General features: G+C 36.6%; 1 protein-coding gene across 2 annotated transcripts in view; it reads left to right on the forward strand.

Moving 5' to 3' along the window:
* LOC116447857 (cadherin-12) overlaps nt 1-18369 on the forward strand; it is a 432700-nt gene that overhangs the window by 265644 nt on the left and 148687 nt on the right. For both annotated transcript variants that reach the window (XR_004241717.1, XM_032117539.1), the window contains one exon: nt 5450-5862. Coding sequence is in view for 1 of the 2 variants with exons in the window: in XM_032117539.1 (XP_031973430.1) it covers nt 5635-5862 (228 nt within the window). In the remaining variant the exon portion in view is untranslated. The remainder of the gene's footprint in view (nt 1-5449; nt 5863-18369) is intronic.

Below are 18369 nucleotides of genomic sequence, written 5' to 3' on the forward strand. Positions count from 1 at the left end.
CTGTACTGGTTTTGCCTGGGACAGAGTTAGTTCTCTTCATAGTTGCTAGTACAAGGCTGTGTTTTTGGATTTGTGCTGGAAACGGCATTGATAACACAGGGATATTTTATTGATCCCTGATCAGTGGTTACACAGAGTCAAGGCCTTTTCTGCTTCTCACACCACCCCACCAGCACATAGGTGGGGATGAACAAAAATCTGGGAGGGGACACAGCTAGGACTGATCCCAACGGACCAAAGAAATGTTCCATAACTTATGAAGTCATGCAGAACAATAAATTAGGGGGAAGGCTGGGAGCTGCTGCTTGGGGACTGGCTGGGCATTGACTCATTGGTGGTGTGCAATCATTTTCATTTGCATCACTTGTCTTTCTTGGGGTTTATTTCTCTCGGTTATTTTATTTTTCATAGCAATATTATTATTATTGACATTATTGATATTTTAGTAATATTTCAATTCCTAAACTGTTCTTATCTGAACCCACAATTTTTCTCATTTTTATTCTTCTAATCCTCCTGGCTGAGGGACTGAGTGAGCAGCTGTGTGGTGGCTGCTGACAGATGTTAAACTAGGACAGTTTATGCAGCTTATTGAATCTTACCCAAAGGGAGATAAAGGAGTAACTGGTTTGGATCACGTTAAGACTTCAGCAGGTAGAAACCCTGATTTTTTTTTTTTTTTTTTCCCATGACGGTTACCTGGCAGATGTTATCCTTTCCAAGTGGTTGTTGTAGCTGCAGAGATGGGACCTGCTTAATCTGTTGAAAATCTTCTGACTTGTAGGATGGACAGATCGAGAATTAAACTCCTTGCTAGTTTGAGTCTTATAATTGGTTTACTCATAATCTCCCTCCTAACCCCTCTTTTGATATTACCAAGTAGTTCCCACCCTAACTAAAAAGGTGAAAAAAGGAAGAATTACTTTAATTTGCTAAGTGTCTAGATAGGTTGTGAAGCTCAAGAAAGTCAAACACAAAGAAATAAGGTAAATAAGAGTCTAATCCAATAGTATTTCTTTAATTAAATAACTTTGGGGATATTCACCTGACTGATTTGCCTAACTCAGAGAAAGATCTACCATATCCTTTTACCTATTCTTCAACAAGATATATCATCTCAAATGCTTTAGCAGTTAATTTTAGTAGATATCAAAAACACAGACTCATTTTTCCTATTGTTTTATTTTCTTATTGCAAGATATTGTAGAGAAACAAGATTACATAGTCAGTTATTACAGCATATCCATAGTCATAGTTGTTATCTGGCTTTTCTTCTGCTATGATCGACCATTTTACAGTACCGCCAAGCTTTTTCAAACCTATTTATGGGTAGGAAGATGGTTGCTCTACAGTAGCTCTTATTTCACATGAGCGAAAGCATTCTCTGTGCTGATAGATTTATGGTTAAGGTGGCTGCAGAAATGTTCCCACCATCAGTGCATAATGGATACCTTTTCAGAAAGCAATTTGCCTCCATTCATGGAGGTGCAATTACCAGCCTTGCTGGACTGATGACAGTTTTGAGTGCATCATGGAGCTTGAGTGTTTCCTGCTTGTGTGTGTGTGACAGTAGTGCATCTGTGGTCTGATCCAATTAGATACATCATACAGATCTGCACTGGTTTTGGCTGGGAGAGAATTAATTTTCTTTGTAGCCAGTATGGGGCTGTGTTCTGAATTTGTCTTGAAAACAGTGTAGATAACATGGGGATGTTTTAGCTGTTGCTGAGCAGTACTTATGTACTCAAGGCCTTTTCTGCACCTCACCCCACCTCACCAGTGAGGAGGCTGTGGGTGCACAAGAAGTTGGGAGGGAAGACAGCTGACCCAAGCTGACCAAAGGGATACTCCAGACCATACAACACCATGGTCAACATATAGAGCTGGGGGGCAGGGGAGGAGAAGAAGGAAAGTTGGAATGTTTGGAGTGATGGCGTTTGTCTTCCCAAGTCAGCACTACGTATTATGGAGCTCTGCCTTCCTGAGGAGGACTGAACATCTGCCTGCCAATGGAAAGGGGTAAACGAACTTCTTGTTTTCTTTTCCTTGCATTTGTAGCTTTTGCTTTATCTATTAAACTGTCTTTATCTTAACCCATTAGTTTCCTAACTTTTATCCTTTTGATTCTCTCCTTGAACCCTCTGGGCAGGAGTGAAGGAGCAGCTGGGTGGGGCTGAGTTGCTGGCTGGGATTAAACCATGACAAGATCAAAGATCATTTAGAGTTTCTTTTCAAATACTTCTCTACATGAGGCCTGATGTGCATACTAGTGATTGCAGAGGATCTATGGCTGTCCTCGCCACAAGGGATAACCTTTGCCATGCTTGGTGAGGTGATTTGTGTCTGCAGTACCATGACTCCCACTGATTAAGGGTTGTTGCAGCAGAAATGGCTTGCATAAATTTTGTATTCTGAAGGCATTCCTTTGCTCAGTCTGTTTAGATTAATGACAGTGTAGTCCAGGTCAGAATCAAAATTCTTGCAGGAGCAGCATTTACAATGTATTTTGTTATTCTCAATAAATAATTTTAGTGGCCGTATTTTATTCATCATTTGCATTTCATGAGTTTCTAAGCCTGCAGTTTGGGGGACACAGTAAATATGATCAAGATTTCTTAATAATGATTTATTAACAGACTGGCCATGCTTGGTTCTGGGTCATTTCACTTTATCAAACTGGGGAAATGAATAAATGTAATCTCAGGTTATAAAAGCATGTGTTCATACAGGGTATCCCTCTGTAGCTCTCTTTATGGGTTAATTAGGTCCTGCATAATGGTACTTAAATCCATACGAGATAGTTTGAAGAAATGAGTAGCAACGGCTAATATTGAAAAACACCCAAGATCTAAGAATAATCTGTCCTTCTTTACTTTTGTAATATATAGGAAAAAGATGCACTGAGGGTGCATGTCTGTTCACAACTCTCTCACTAGATAAGTATTTCTTTGTGAGCATCACAGGAAATAATATCCTAAAAATTTAGGAAATCTACCATCTTCGTTATGGTTTATTGTTCTTACTGGATTTCTAAATCCTTTTCTCCTCATTGTCTTAGGAGTTTTCTGGTCAGAGGTAAATAAGGGACTAATGAGTATCTGACAATATAAAAACACTAAGACAGGTTTTGACATCCATAGCTTAAAAAAAAAATGCAAAACTATGAGCACAGACTAAAAGAAATATATATATATATTAGCCTTTGAATTGCTGTCCAAGTTCCAGTGGTGCTATAAAATATATTCTATCAGACCAGGCCTCCTCCAAAGCCAGCAATGAAATTATGGGGAAGAAGAAGCAACTGGGGGAGAGCCTTCTGCCTCAGTTTCCTATGACACAAGTGTTACAGAACAGCAAGTTGGGGTGATTCTTTCAAGTGCCAAAGTATGAAATTCTCAATTATTTGCCTTGCTGAACTTTAAATTAAAAAAAAGAAAAAATAAAAAGGAAGAAATTCTTCATGTTGAATTCTTTTGCAGCTGAAGAGGGCATCTGTGCTGCAATTGTGTACTGCGACATCCATTAGCCTCCCATTTTTCTCTGACCCTCCCATTCATCAGCTTTTTGAAGCTGTAGGAAATGAAGCAAGCACTGGCATTGCTCTTTCCTGACTCTGCAGTAGGCATTCTGGGAGGCTGTCTGGGAGTCCAACAGAGAAGGGGTTAAAGTGCTCCGTGTCTTGCACTTGGTTACTAACCTTCCAGCCAAGGGGGAATTGCTCTCCTTTCATTGAAGTCTTTCAATCTCTTTGCATTACTTTTGGTGCTGTATAACATTTTAAAAGCTCCCTGACTGACAGACATGGCCGGAGGCAGAGCTCTGCTGGGAGAACTGTAATGTACAGAGTCTTCTCAGCAAAGAGAAGTGGTATGGCAATTAAATTGACTAGAGCATGATTTTGGTATTTCTGACACAGTGCAGACTATCCCACCCCTTTTTTTTTATATTTATTCCCACCTCCCATCTATGTCTGGGCAATTTAAATGGATACATTGAGTTGTTTGGTTTTATTTTTTGCTATGTTTCACGATTACTATGATTTTGCCATAAAAAAACAAGGAATGCACTCTGCAACCATGGATCAGGAGAGGCACAAAAGTTTGGAAATCTTGGAAGTGAGCTATGGATGAACACAGTTTGAATGTGTTTTTATATACCACTGAATGCTTTAAAAAGAGACGAAGAAAACCACATGTGAAGTGTTCAATAGAAAATAAATTCATACCAAATATATTGAATGCAGATGTCTGTTGTGGTTGCGTCCTGTCTTAAAATTTCTTTGCTGGAATAAAATTCATAGACTACAAGTGATAGTGCAAGTAAGAAGTTTCTACCCATTGCACAAAAGAATATTTTGCTGTAGATGAAAAACATTGAAATGCCTTGAACATAACTTAGAAAAAACTTTTATTTAAAGGATTCTGAGCAGATGTGAGTTCTTTCCTCATTTTTTATCCTTTCTGAAGACAGAATTAAAACACTCACTAGATACCTTTCACCAGGTTTTTTACTTTCTTTTTTATTAAGACCTAAAACATAGCCTTTCAAATCAGAACAGAAAATCTCACCCTAAATTTAGCATAGGAAGTGCAGTTACTCTTCTAGGGTAGATTTTTTTTCAAGACTTGTTAGGTTTCCCAGGTTCCTGATTATAAATCCTTTCTATTTAAATACTTCAGCATGTACCTAAGAAATAAGAATTTCTATGTTATTTATTGTTATGGGTAGTAACAATATTATTCATAATGAAAATATAGCCTTTGGCAGTATTTGAAAATGAAAAATATATATGGTTAAGTGCTTTATTATTCCTCTTTTTTGAGGTCCATATAATGTCATTGATTTTTAAGTAGAACTCTATTGATTTCCTAAAAACCTATGCTTAAAAATCAATGACACAATATGGCCCTAACAAAGTGGTGTATTCCATAGTGCTATAAATTGTATTTTTGTTTTTAAAATGTAAAATGCATGTATCTTAAGTCCTACAGGCAGTTATTTTTTATACCTGGCAACCAGCAAGCTGTAGAGAAGACTTGAAGAGACTTTTCTGGCAGAGAAAGTGAGCAAAGGATTCCTGCTCTGTACAGTAGGGTGAAAGAGTGGATCCCCTGTTCACCAGTATTTTGTTTGTAAACCTGGAGTAAACATTTTTGATATCACTTATGGGAAACAGTTTTGTTTGATAACTGATCCTAAAGCAAAGGCTACAGCCCTGTCTCAGACAGACACAAAGGTAATGCTAAGCAGAGCAAGAATGAGGTATTCCTGTAATAACTGTACAGTGTTCTAGAGCAGCTCAGTGCTACAATGAAAATAGCAATCTCTTTTAAACTGTGATTCTTAATCTTTTTGTCTGTCTCTAGAAACTAACTAGGTGTAAGAATTTTGATTAACGCTTCAGTGTAATCCTATGTAATTTGATGTTACATGTAAATCTCTTTTATAGGTCCCTTTAGATGGAATTTATTGCGGCAAATACCTTGTCATCAGAAGGATTAATGTCTGCATTAGCATTTCTGCAATAAAATCAGAAGCTAAGTGGTGAAGGCCACAGACACCTCAAACCTGGATTCCTCTGCTCTGCATTAAGTGCTGGAGTTTTTATTGCTTGCGGTAGGGAAGCCATTGCCAATGCTTACAAGGAACTGCTTATCCCTGCTTCTCTGGGTCCTGTTTGATGGAGGTCTCCTAACGCCACTGCATCCACAACCACAAGAGATTTTAGAAGCACAGCCAAGAGAAAATGTCCCAGTGCCAGGGAGAAGGTCATCTGCCCAGCGAGTCAAACGAGGCTGGGTGTGGAATCAATTTTTTGTGCTGGAAGAGTACATGGGCTCTGAACCTCAGTATGTGGGAAAGGTAATTTTTTACTATTTCTTTAAAAGTTTAAATGATAAAGACAAATAGTATAATCTATTATAAATGAGTACCTGTTTCTGGTGGGACAAATCGTCTTCAACTGTCAGTAGTTCCCTCTGCTCATTGCTTTTGCCATCCAGCCCTTCCTGTAGTCACTATGTATTTTCTGTCTTTGTATCTTTGTCTTAGCTCCCCATTCTTGCTTTTGGAATTAAACAAAAACAACAGCAACAACAATGAAAATAAGCAAACAAAATAAGAGAGTTCTGAGATAAGTCGGTGTTTCACAACTAACTTTAATTGAGAGTACTGCAATAGCATATTTGATTTTTAGCAATAAATATTGTTATGATATCAAGAGAAAAGATTTAAACCTTAAGTCTCAAGCCCAGAACACGCAATCATTCCTGTGGTTGATACAGTTATTTCAAGTCAGTTTTCAGCTAATGAAGACACTTCTTTTTTGGTTTGTCATCTTATGTGTCAGAACCATTTACTTTTATTTCTGATTGTCTAGATTGTTTTCAAGTATTTCTAATATGTTTTATTGCTTCATAATTCAAATTTAAATAGATTTTTTACTGTTTTCAGACATGCGCAATAATGTATGCAGAGAATTTTTGCAATTCCCTCTCTCATTATATGACCACTGTTTCTGTAACAGGGCATAAGTAATTGACAGACAACTGTTTGAGGGGTGTGGAGTGGTGAATTTAAATAATAGAATTTTCAGATAGAAAAGCTGAAAAGGACACCTGAAAAAATCTTAGCGGAGTATATAAGTGGATGCTGTGGATAATTTTCAGTTTTAGTAAAGGACCTTACTCAGTGAAAATAACAAGTCAGGAATTTGTTTCCTGGGCCCCCAAATGCCACTTCCCTAGACAGCAAGGTTTCAAATTCACCTACCATAAAAATGAGTCATCATGCTTCAGTTTTTACTTTAATACCATTGTGTACTTTTATTTTTTTTTTAATGTAAAAACTGGGAATCTTGGTTGTTTTTTTTTTTTCCCCCCTAAATATAAATAAATCAACAGAAAACTGGTTTTTCCTCCTACACTTTCAGAAAACTATTCTGAGGATGTATAAACAAAACACTAGATTATTTAGCAAAGCAGCCAAAAATATACTTGGATATTACACATGTAGACATTTGTGTTAAGCATTAAAATATATTGGTCAAAGCAATTTGCAAAGCACTGTGTTTTTATCACAAATATAATGAGCTTGTTTTAAGTCTGAGGAAAAGGGGACTACATAATGAAAAATTTCATATTTGTGATATCCAGCTGATACAAATTACACTTTCTCTAACACATACCTTTGTTCTGGCACCTCGCTGAAGATGCCAACAAAGACTCTCATCAGATTCAATTCTGTAGCACAGGAAATGTGATTGCTGTGCTTTTAACGTCAAAACACGGAGATGTTACTGCTGCATCACTTTATTTTCATTAGTCTTTATTCCTTTATGTAAGGTTTCCTTGGTAGTCATTTAGGGTCAGTTCTAAACTGCCAAAATAATGTTAATTTTGCACAAAATGGACTATTATCAATGAAATTATGGATCAGCTTCTTCCTTTGTCCTGTTTGTGCTCCACCGACTTTAAGTTTATAAGCAACTTTAGAACTAATGGTATATTTTCATTAAGAGTAACTCTTATCACAGATTTACCTAGAATATTTTTACCTCTTAAGAGTTTTTTGAACTGTTACAAATTGTGGGACACTTTTCAAGTATGAGAAAAGTCAAAAAGTCAAACCCTGTTTTTAACATCAAATCACCTGCTTCTAGAATAGAGCAATTAATTCTAAGTGATAAGTTTTTTTCAACAATGTTTGTTTTGATGTTTATCACAACTTATTTTAGCTATTTACTTTAATATATCAGAGAAAAACCAACAAACCCTGCCAGTCTTTGTATGTCATCTTTACTGAATCTCCTACAAAAACACAACACAAAAAATAAACAAAAACAAGATAGAGATGTTTGTGTTTTCTCCTTATTTTCCACAAAGCTCTTGGTGAAGGTATAACACTGAAAGAGAGAAGTTCCTTAGAGAAATTGTGCTTTTAAATCTAAACAGCAAAAGCCAAGGTTCATATAAGTTCAAACTATTGTCAACATATTAAAATATATACACCAGTTACTAATCAATATCTTTAGATCTTATGCGATTTTTAAAAATCACATAAAATTTTTAAGGTGCTAAATGCAATCGAGTTCTTGATTGATTGCAGAACTAAATATGCAGAAATAAAACATTCACCATAATTAAAGGTTTATTCCAAAAGCATATATTTTCAATTTAATTATTTTTATAATGCTACTGTTCTATATTTTAAAGTGGTAATAAGTATATGATAAAGTGTAGAATAGTTCATGTGACCTGAAATCACAAGGGTTTTATCTTTTTCTAGCCGGGATATCTGGATACCTGTGCAGAGGCATTTATATTACTTATTGTAGAAATACTGCACTAATAATGTCACAGTAATTTATAAATAGGAGTTTAATATCTCTATTAACTAAGCTGACAGTTTCACTAAACAGCTGAGGGTGAGTAGCTAATTTTTCAAACCTTCTGTAAGAGAATACAGATTTACAGCAATAATGTCTTCTGTTATCGGGCAATTCATGCAATTCCGTTCACATCTGTTTTTAGACAAATATCTCAAGAAATATCACGTTGCAAATCAAAATATAGTTTAGAAACTGATGGGGATTATTCTATCTTACAGGTGGTGATTTTGAAATAGTGTTTGAAGCTTACACGTTAAAAGCATTTAACCTGAATATTGAAGTTTGGGAATCCATTCATGTAACCCGGAAAAGGAGTAAAAATCCATCAGATTGATAAACAGAAGATAAACCTCTTTGCTCAACATTCATTAAGTAGATCCAGTCTAAAAAGCAAAGTTAGAGTATGGAGTTACCATGTGACCCATGAAAATGGACAGGGTGTTGGGAATAAAATAAGGCTTGCTCATTTACTTTGCAGTGCTTTACTTGTTTTCCTAGTACTGTGAAGCTCCAGAAGGCGAGGCAAAAGCAGCACATATATGGATGAAGACAAAAAAGTTCATGGTTTTTTTTGTGCTAAAGCTCATATCTCAGTGAATGGTGACAGAAATCATCTGATTATCAGGTCCTCAAGCATGAACAAGTCCCAGCACAGTTTATAACCACAAACAAGGTAGCAGTTTTAATTGCCCTTACGCAATGATAGCTGAAGGGGTGCAGCCCCACCAAAACCCTACAAATATGTCTGTAACCTTTCTTTATTGCTGTGTTTCAACAGTGACATGCAGAGGCAGCAAAATAAACTGAAAGTTCAAGAGAACAAAATAGACAACAACATTAGTTCTTCATGATCAAGATAATGCTGGCAAGGGTTTTAGTTGTGCTGCATGTGGCATGCTTCTCCTTATATACATCTTTGCATTCCTAGCGTGCAAATGCATCACAACTTTGTTGTGTTGTACACCTGCACAATTGCTTCTAGTAAGAATTTTTGTTTTCTGTTCTCAGGTTTGCTGAGACAGGCATATGGTAGCTTGTACTGGATGCAGAATGGGTGCATAGGAAAAGATTGCAAAGCCCTCTCAATGTAGTGGCCATTTCTCTTCTATTTTCCAGTGTGGGGAAAAAAAAAAAAACAAAAACCCCATAACCTCATCTTACCATATATTTTTTGCCCATGAATAACCTGTGGTTTACAGCAGTTTGTTCTTTAAACCTCTGTCACATTAATGCATGCTCACATACAAACTTCTATAGATATTTTTTGTTAGGAAAAAGATGCTGAAAATTTAATATTCACAACTGCTCTATGGCAGTACAGGGAAATGAAACAATATGGTATTTTTCATCTGACTCAGTCCTGAGAAAGCCTCATCATATTCAAAGGTTTGCCCATATATCAAGGCAAAAAGAGTGCTGATTTGGAAGAAGCAGAGCTCTATATCTGTGACCAGAACAGAGTGCTTCTTTGAAACTTAATAATTTATCCTCTGCTTCTGAAATATGAGCATAGAATTCACTTATGCTTTTTATAGTGGATAACTTTTAATATAATGAAATTAATGTTGACCAACTTCCATCAGGCTTAAATCAACACTTAATTCTGAATACACACTCTCCTTTTAGTTATTTTCCCTCATGGGTGAGTGTCCAGATGACAGGGCAGTCTCTAAAGGAAATTTTGCACTGCTTGTTTTGAATCTCTTCAGACAAACAATTTTACAGCGCAGTGGCTATCATTTTGGCATTATTCATAATAACGGAGTTAACTTGAAAAAAAAAAAAAATTAAGGAAAATAAATACCTGCAGTGAATTTGAAAGCTACTGCTCTTTGAAGGAAAAAAAAAAGCTTAAGTCTGTTCATAACTGTACCCTGATTAAACGTATATTTTTGTAACTATATTTCTGCAGTATTTCTAGTAAGATGATCACAATAATATTTCATTTAAAGTCATCAAAAGGTCTTTTTGTAACTTATCAGATTCCATTCCCACAACTGAAGTAACAGCATTAGAGATAGAAGTATATTATTTCCATTAGGCATTTTCACAGTGCCATCATCAAGGAGATGGAAATTGTTTCAGGGACTGCTGCTAGTAATGTATTAATTGACTCCCATGATGCAGGACATCACAGTTACTAACTTCTGGATGATTTTAATATGAAAGATATGCTAAGTATAAGAATGAGCTTGTTCGGTGCATTGAACACATACCTCTGTCTGCTGACATCAAAGTGAAATCTTGCTGGGCCTTTGTGGTCTTTAGATAATAATTTAAAGTGTAATCAGGCATGATCACATTAAGCTGGCTTACTAAATTGGCTTATGGAGTTTATGCCCTGCACATATTAAAATAAAAGCACTGTCACAATTTATTATAGATAAGGAAATTGATGAGGAGAAATGAAATGGTAAAAAAGGTGCAAGGGGAAGCAGAACTTGTATCAGAACTCTATATTTCTTATCTTGCTCTGTTGAGCTGAGACCTTTGTCTCTCCCATTTATGTCTGTGTGGTGAAAAAAGTGATGACTTTAAAAGCTTTGCATCCTGTATATTGCATAGAGTATGTGAGACACAAAGTAATTTTGACAGTTGCACGTGAAAGTATGAGAAGGAAATGGAACCAGGGAAACACAAAACTCCCATGAGCAAGTCAGATTTGCATTTAATGTTTACTCCTGAAAGCTTACCTTTCTACAAGGTGTACAGAGGCATACCGCAGAGATGAACAACTTGCAACAGATGTTTCTTATTGATCTAGTGGCTTCACTTTGTTTATTGATTTGTTTAGGTAGTTCATAACAAGAAAATTAGGAGAGTAGTAGTAGTAAGACCTCTTGCCTGTGGTCCTTGCATTGATGAAAATTATATGAGATATTTAGAGCTGAAGCAGAAAAGAGGACTATGTTTTCACTGAATGCATGAGAGATGAGAAGGAGTGAGCTCAGGACAAGGAGATACCAAACTAAAAAGGAAGGATCAACTTCTTGAGCTGTCACCCACATTTTAGAGGATGTAAGAGGTTGAGGTTGTTGTTCTGAGCAGTTAAGGAGGTCAAAAACTGGAATATTTCAAACTAAAATTTAGCAGGCTGTATTAGGCAGGAATTCAGTGATCACTGTAGAAGATTCAGAGCCTGTGAGTGGTCTGAATCTGAATTCAGACCCTGTTAGAATGAATGACTGGGTCTCTCAAGGCTGCTGAACACAGCTGAGTGTATGGTGCTAATGGTGCTTGCGTGTCTGGAGTTTATGTTGCCAACACAGATAGAGAAATACAAATGGGCTTGTAGAAATTAAACTGCTAAAGAAGAATCTTATACCTATTGTAGTTTTATTTGGAATGCTTCTGTATAAATGGCTTCATCTGGACAGGAAGTTTATTTAAATAAGGAAATATGTGAAAAGATAGTTTATAAAATATTTAGAAGTTCTTCAAAGGACTTGAAGAGAATAGACAAACCAAAACATAGTCTCCTCTTTTAATTCAAAAAAATGTGAAGATTTTAAATTTGTTTAATCTAAATATGGATGATAAATCTAAATCTAAATATGTGGCTGAGAATTTCTAATTCACCTGGTAGACTTGGGCATGGTGTTATTGATAGTCAGGTCAGACACGAGCATGTATTCTGTTTGTCAGCAATGTAAGCTGAATTTATAACTAGTGAAACATTAGACCATCAATTAAAATTCAGCTGGGATCACGAGATCTCCTTTCTGGAAGAGCATCAGAATACCAAGTAAGAAATTAAACAGCATTTGCCAGGCAGCAAAATGTGGGAAATTATTAAATACCTGTAGCCATTCCTGTATCTGAGTAACAATGTGTAAACTCAAGTAACAAGAAGGTTCAAAAAGGAATAAAATTTATGGTTGCTGCAACATGCAAGGTGTTAAGAAAAAAGGGGATAGCATAATGCCTCACTTAAACGTGCTACAAAAGTATAAATTGTCAGCAGGAAAACAAAACAATTACAGAAATATTAAAGAATTGCTAAGTGGCAGGAGACTAGATTAAAGCTCAAGATTTCCTATATATGAGACAGATTGCTTTCTTCTCAATGTGAACTTTTTGTTTCCTTTTCTCATTGTAGAGGGATATGTATTTAGTATCAAAACAATAACTTAAAAAAAATGAAAACCAGAAAGTTTCAGAAGTATAAATAATTCATAATTCTACTTAAACAATTGTTAAAATGTGAATATTTATATAATTCAGATACTTGCACAGTTTTCACTGGAAAGCAGCACCACAGAAAGGAACCTGAGACTCTTGGTCAACGGCAAGTTGGACATGAGTCAGCAGTGCCCTGGCAGCCAGGAGGGCCAGCCCTGGGGTACATTGGGCACAGCATCGCCAGCCGGGCAAGGGAGGGGATTGTCCCACTCTGCTCTGCACTGGGGCAGCCTCACCTCGAGTGCTGGGGGCAGTTTTGGGTGACACAATAAAAGAAAGACATTAAACTATTAGAGAGTGTCCAAAGGAGGGCAATGAGGATTGTGAAGGGCCTTGAGGGGAAGCTGTATGAGGAGCAGCTGAGGTCACTGGGTCTGTTCAGCCTGGAGGAGACTGAAGGGAAACCTCATTGCAGTTACAACTTCCTCATGAGAGGAAGAGGAGGGGCAGGCACTGATCTCTTCTCTGTGGTCACCAGTGACAGAACCTGAGGGAATGAGCAAGTTGTGTCAGGAGAGGCTTAGGCTGGATATTAGGAAAGGGTTCTTCACCCAGAGGGTGGTTGGGCACTGGAACAGGCTCCCCAGGGAAGTGGTCACAGCACCAAGCCGAACAGAGTTAGAGGAGCATTTGAACAATGCTCTCAGGCACATGGTGTGACTCCTGGGGCTGTTCTGTGCAGGGAAAGGACTCAAAGATCCTTTTGGGTGCCTTCCAACTCAGAATATTCTGTGATTCTGTGACTAAAATTGCTTCAATAAAATGCAAATAATTATTTATAAATTTTTGAAAATATAGCATGAAAAATCATCACCGAAATTCAAAACTGATGTATGAGTATAAAATTGAATATAACAAAATTAGAAGTTTTTTTTTTTTTCAAGCAAAATGATAAATATCCTGAAACAAAAACAAAACAAAACAAAACACAAAACAAAACAAAACAAAACAAAGCAAAAAACCAACCAAACAAAACCCCACAGCTAGAATCAATCAAGCAATTATTAATGAAGCATGCTTGATAAGAAAAATAAAGAATAATTTCCAGTCAAGTGTCCAGCACCAGCTTATAGGAGAAGCTAATGAGTTGGAAGGTTATCCCATCTTCAGTCACTGCAGTTAATATCCTTGTATGAAGTCATAAACCAACATGATGGGGATTTGCAGTCTCGTCAAGCACTGCCATTACACAGCACGGTTTGTGAGTTAGGGCCCTGAAAGTGTTTTAACAGCAGATGTCCTAAAGTGCAAAAACCTCTGTTCTTCTGAAGGTGATACATCAAACCACAATTTCTGTTGTCTCACATAGAAAGCAATGGACTTGGAGCAAGTACTGGTTTTATGGCAATGACCATTTCCCTTTCAGCAACATTTTATGTCCCACACATTCTAAATGACCTGTCTCTCCTCTCCCTCTAGAGATAACCATCCCCTAATCCTTCTTTCTGTCTCCCCGTATCTGATATCCAGTCTGCTGCAAAAGTTACAGTCACTATACTTGTGTAGGATCTGTTACATATCCTATTAAATTCTTAGGAATGAACCCAGTTAATAGTAGCTTTGAACTCCACAGCTTCTCTTCCAGTTTCAAACAGACCTTGAATACCCAAAAACTTGCTTATATTTTCCATGTGTTAGTGACATGAATTGTCTTTCATAAATGAGCCTTGTCTTTACTGCGTAATAATTAGTTTATAAAAAAGAGTAGATTGCATATTTCTCTACCTGGGTAAAAAATGCGTAAAACTCAACATGAAAAGTCAAAAAAGGTCTTAACAAAGAAAAGGGGAATGTGACAATATTAAAACTGAGGAAATAATAATAATATATAAAAATAACCAAATATTATTTAGATGTCCCAGTAGTGGAAAATAATTTTGTAATAGGAACACTACGGCATAGTTTTCTCTGTTGTCACTTGCTTACGATCATTTAGTCAATCTAAATGGAGATTATAAAATCCCAAATAATCCAATAACCTTGTAGAGGCATTTACAGACTGATGATGCTGTTTCTAAAGGTTGAAGATGATCTAAAGCATAAAAACAATATGGTGCAAAATTGCCCTTTTCATTCCAGTACTTTTTTTTTAAACTGTGATAAGTTCCTTTGTTTAGTTCACTGTGTGGTACCTGCACATGTTCTATGACTGCTGCATGGCAGCGATGCATGTGCTCTGTAGGCAGGAGAGGGTGACTAAGGAGAAAGGTGATTATGTCCACACTGCTGGTAACATGTCCCTCCCCCACCCAGCCCAGGGGCTGAACTCATAAAAGATAAAAAAGGGAGGAGAAATGCTGAAAGACATACTAATATTTGAACACAATGCCCACCAGCATTGGCGCATGCTGAAATTAAAACTAATGTAGTTTTAATTGTTAGTAACTAACTTCAATTTAGTCTTCATCTGGAGAAGGTTTTGTTTCATAAGTACATAAATACAATGGGTTTTGTCTAAACAGCTGTGTGTGGTAGTCATTCTTGCATTAAAACAAGAGAAATAAGTGTGTGTAAAGAACAAAGCAAACTTGGAAAAAACTCCTGTCTTCTAGTACCAGCTGTAAGTATAGAAATTATTACCTTGTGTACATTGTATTTATTTTAGCTGTCAGTCCCTGAACATGTAAGTTAGAGTTATTATTGATTCTGTTATCAATGATTGATACTGTAATGCCATTAAAGCCTTGCTACTGCTTACTAAAAAAATAGATTTTCAGTAGCAGATGGATTATTTGCTCCTATTGTTGTGAAAATACTTAACTGACCACTGAAAAAAACATTACTTTGTTTCACCCTGGACACCATGATGCTATATTTGGTATCAGTAAGGATTTAGGCTAGAGCCTATGTTGCTTAATGTCATCATAAGTTATCTTGGAATGTGTGAGAATATCCAGGGGAGTGTTTGCTCTTCAAATTAAGCTACTGGAGTTACTAAAGACAAAGGCTACATGGAAAAAATGGGAAAAGGACCTTATGAAACAGGACTAAAATACGACAAGAAATCTGATATAAAGTGCTACATACTGTGGGAGGAGGGAAATAATTCCAATTTCATTAAAAAATTGTTGTGCTCTGTGGAAATGATAATCTCTCTCAAATGAGATCTTGTTTCATAATAGCTGTATGCACATTTGCTTAGTGTGCAGCGAGTACCAAAAAAAGCAAATGGGATGTTAGAAATTCTTAGCAGCAGCAGAAGGAAATAGATGTCATTAATACAGCTTTGTGTCTAAATTTCTGGTAAGTGTCTATCTTCCACACTGTGTGAATTATTTCTCTCTAGTCTCAGAGGACATGTGTCCCAAATAACTGGGAAAAGTACAGACAAGGATAAAAGGTTAACCAGGACCTTTGGACTGACTGCTCAGTGAGGAATAACTGAATAAGATAGGTTTCCTTAGCCTGGAAAAGAAACAAAGAGGAAGAGGTATGATAGGTCACAAAAATATCTAGAACACAGGGGTGAGACTAAAGGAGAGGATTCCCTCCTTCACCAGTGCAAGATAGAAGGCAGCAAACAAAGCCAACAGGTGGCACATTCAGAGGAAAGAAAAGGAAGTGATTCTTCACAAAATGAATCAATCCAAAATAGGTAGCTCCATGCCATGGGTCGCTGTGGAGATAACAGAACCTTTCATGTTTGTGATAAAAGAACAAAGAAATTAATAAAAAATCAATTTGCCAAAGGCTAATAACTATAGTTATCACCAATATCTGCCCGAACTACTGGACACTTGGAAATTATGTGGTGAACTGTGCTTTCTCTGACCTTCACCTTTACCAGAGACAGAGTTCTGGGTTGGAGGCCACTTGCACCCAGCGCAGCACACCATGCTTTGGGGACCGAGGATAGTAACAGACATTCTCCTCCACCTAAGATAAAATAATATGAAGTGTTTATATTAGTCATGTTCCCAAAAGTGACTTATTTAACTTTGTTGAAAGTAGTTTGGACAGTTTAATGGGCATAGAATTTCATCAAGTAACAAATCAGTTCTGAATAGAAAAATACATTGTATTAAATAACTTTTCTCCTAGTGAAAAATATAAACATTTGTCTTTATATGTAAAATGCAAACATCTGCAGTACTTCAAGTAGCAATTTACTAATTGTTTAGTAATGGTGCTGTGTTAGTAATAATATTAGATTCAAAAAACATAAGACAGTAGTGCAGGTCACTATACTAACATAATGCCAAGAAAAATGTCTGGTTAGCAAGAGGCTTGGGATGTTCTTGCAAATCTTCGTGCCTTTCAATATCTCATACTGCCAGCCATTTCACACTAACTTCTTCTTTAGTTTTCTAGTCCATGTCACTGATGGAGGACTTTCCTTAAGAACATCCTAAAAAAGAGCTGAACCTCTTCAGGACCCCTTCAAGTCCCTCAGAGGATTCCTTCTGTCTGAAGCTGGCCTAAGAAAAAAACACTTTTGCTACACTGAGAATGCAGCCCACACACTCAGTTCGTGGTTGGTTTCTCTCTGACTCTGAGCAAGAGGGAACTAGCTCAGCCTATGCTCAGGACAGCTTGGGAATGGGAGGGGACTTGGTCAGGTGCAGCAAAACCTCCCAGGCAAGCTCATCATCTACATGCAGCATGAATGTGACAGCCCTTGAACCGCAGTGGTACCTACACTCAAACTCAAACATGCTTGCAAAAGACAGACAGATACAAAGCACAAATATTCCTCTATGTCTTCTTGCTGGGATATTTATTCTCTTATGCAAATCTTATGGCATTCTTATAAAATGCAGTCGGTGATTTAAATTATGCCTTGCAATCTGCTTCATGAAAATAAAATGACCTCTTAAAGGGGATAAGAGTCGTGATCCTGTCTTGTTATTCTAACTGCCTGATAAGCTGAAAATTAAAAAGTAAATTAAAGGAATTTTTTTACACCTTCTGCTTTACTTCTGGGGAAGAATTCCTTGTTCTTCTTGCAAGCTTAAAAATCTTCAGAGTTCTGCATATGTTTGCAAACAGTCTTTATATACAACATCCCACATACATTGAAGAAGAGTAGGTGGTTTATGTGCTGGTTGAATAAGAATTTAGGCCTGTCAAGAATGTGTATACCAGCCTTTTGATTTTTCTTTAATTTTTGGGTGTTCAAAAGCACATTTCTGGTGTTCAGTCAAGCTGTCCTTTAAAGAAGCTTAAGGTGAGACAAGATGAGAGAGTTCTCTGTTCCAGTATCCTAGAGGATAATGTCAATAAATGAGTTTTAATTAGTATAGCCTTTTTTCTGTCACTATGGCAGTGAGTAAACCATAGTCCCTGATGATGATTCTATGCCATTCAGCAGAGTTTGTTCTATTCAAATTTTTTCTTATAGCACAGGTTTTCAGGAGTCATGTCTGAGTAAGATGTTGATAACAGCTGATTCTGAATCTTTTATGTTTTCTTGTACCTTGGTGTCAGTGTAAAATTACTGCGTTGAAGAAATACAGGATTTTAGTGTTTCATAATGCAGGATCCAAAGATATATTTTTTTTTAGTGTGTCAAGTTGCAGATTTGTACAGTTAACAAGAGTTACTGTGTCAAAAAAAATCAGCCTATAAATATTTATGTCTTATTGCTGATATGAATTAAGGATTATAATAAAAGAGTGAGATAGGACAGTCTAATTGCTGTAACAATGTTATTTTTTTCTTACTGTGAGAACTGAAGCATAAACTGTGGAGAAAAAGCCAAGAAAAAAAAGTCTCATTGACATTATTAGTACAGTATATATTTTCTAGAAACAAAGAGTACTTTTCAGCACTGTCATATAAGCCAGTTAATTGCTCCT

Source organism: Corvus moneduloides, chromosome 1, assembly GCF_009650955.1.
Source record: "Corvus moneduloides isolate bCorMon1 chromosome 1, bCorMon1.pri, whole genome shotgun sequence".
Lineage (NCBI taxonomy): Eukaryota > Metazoa > Chordata > Aves > Passeriformes > Corvidae > Corvus > Corvus moneduloides.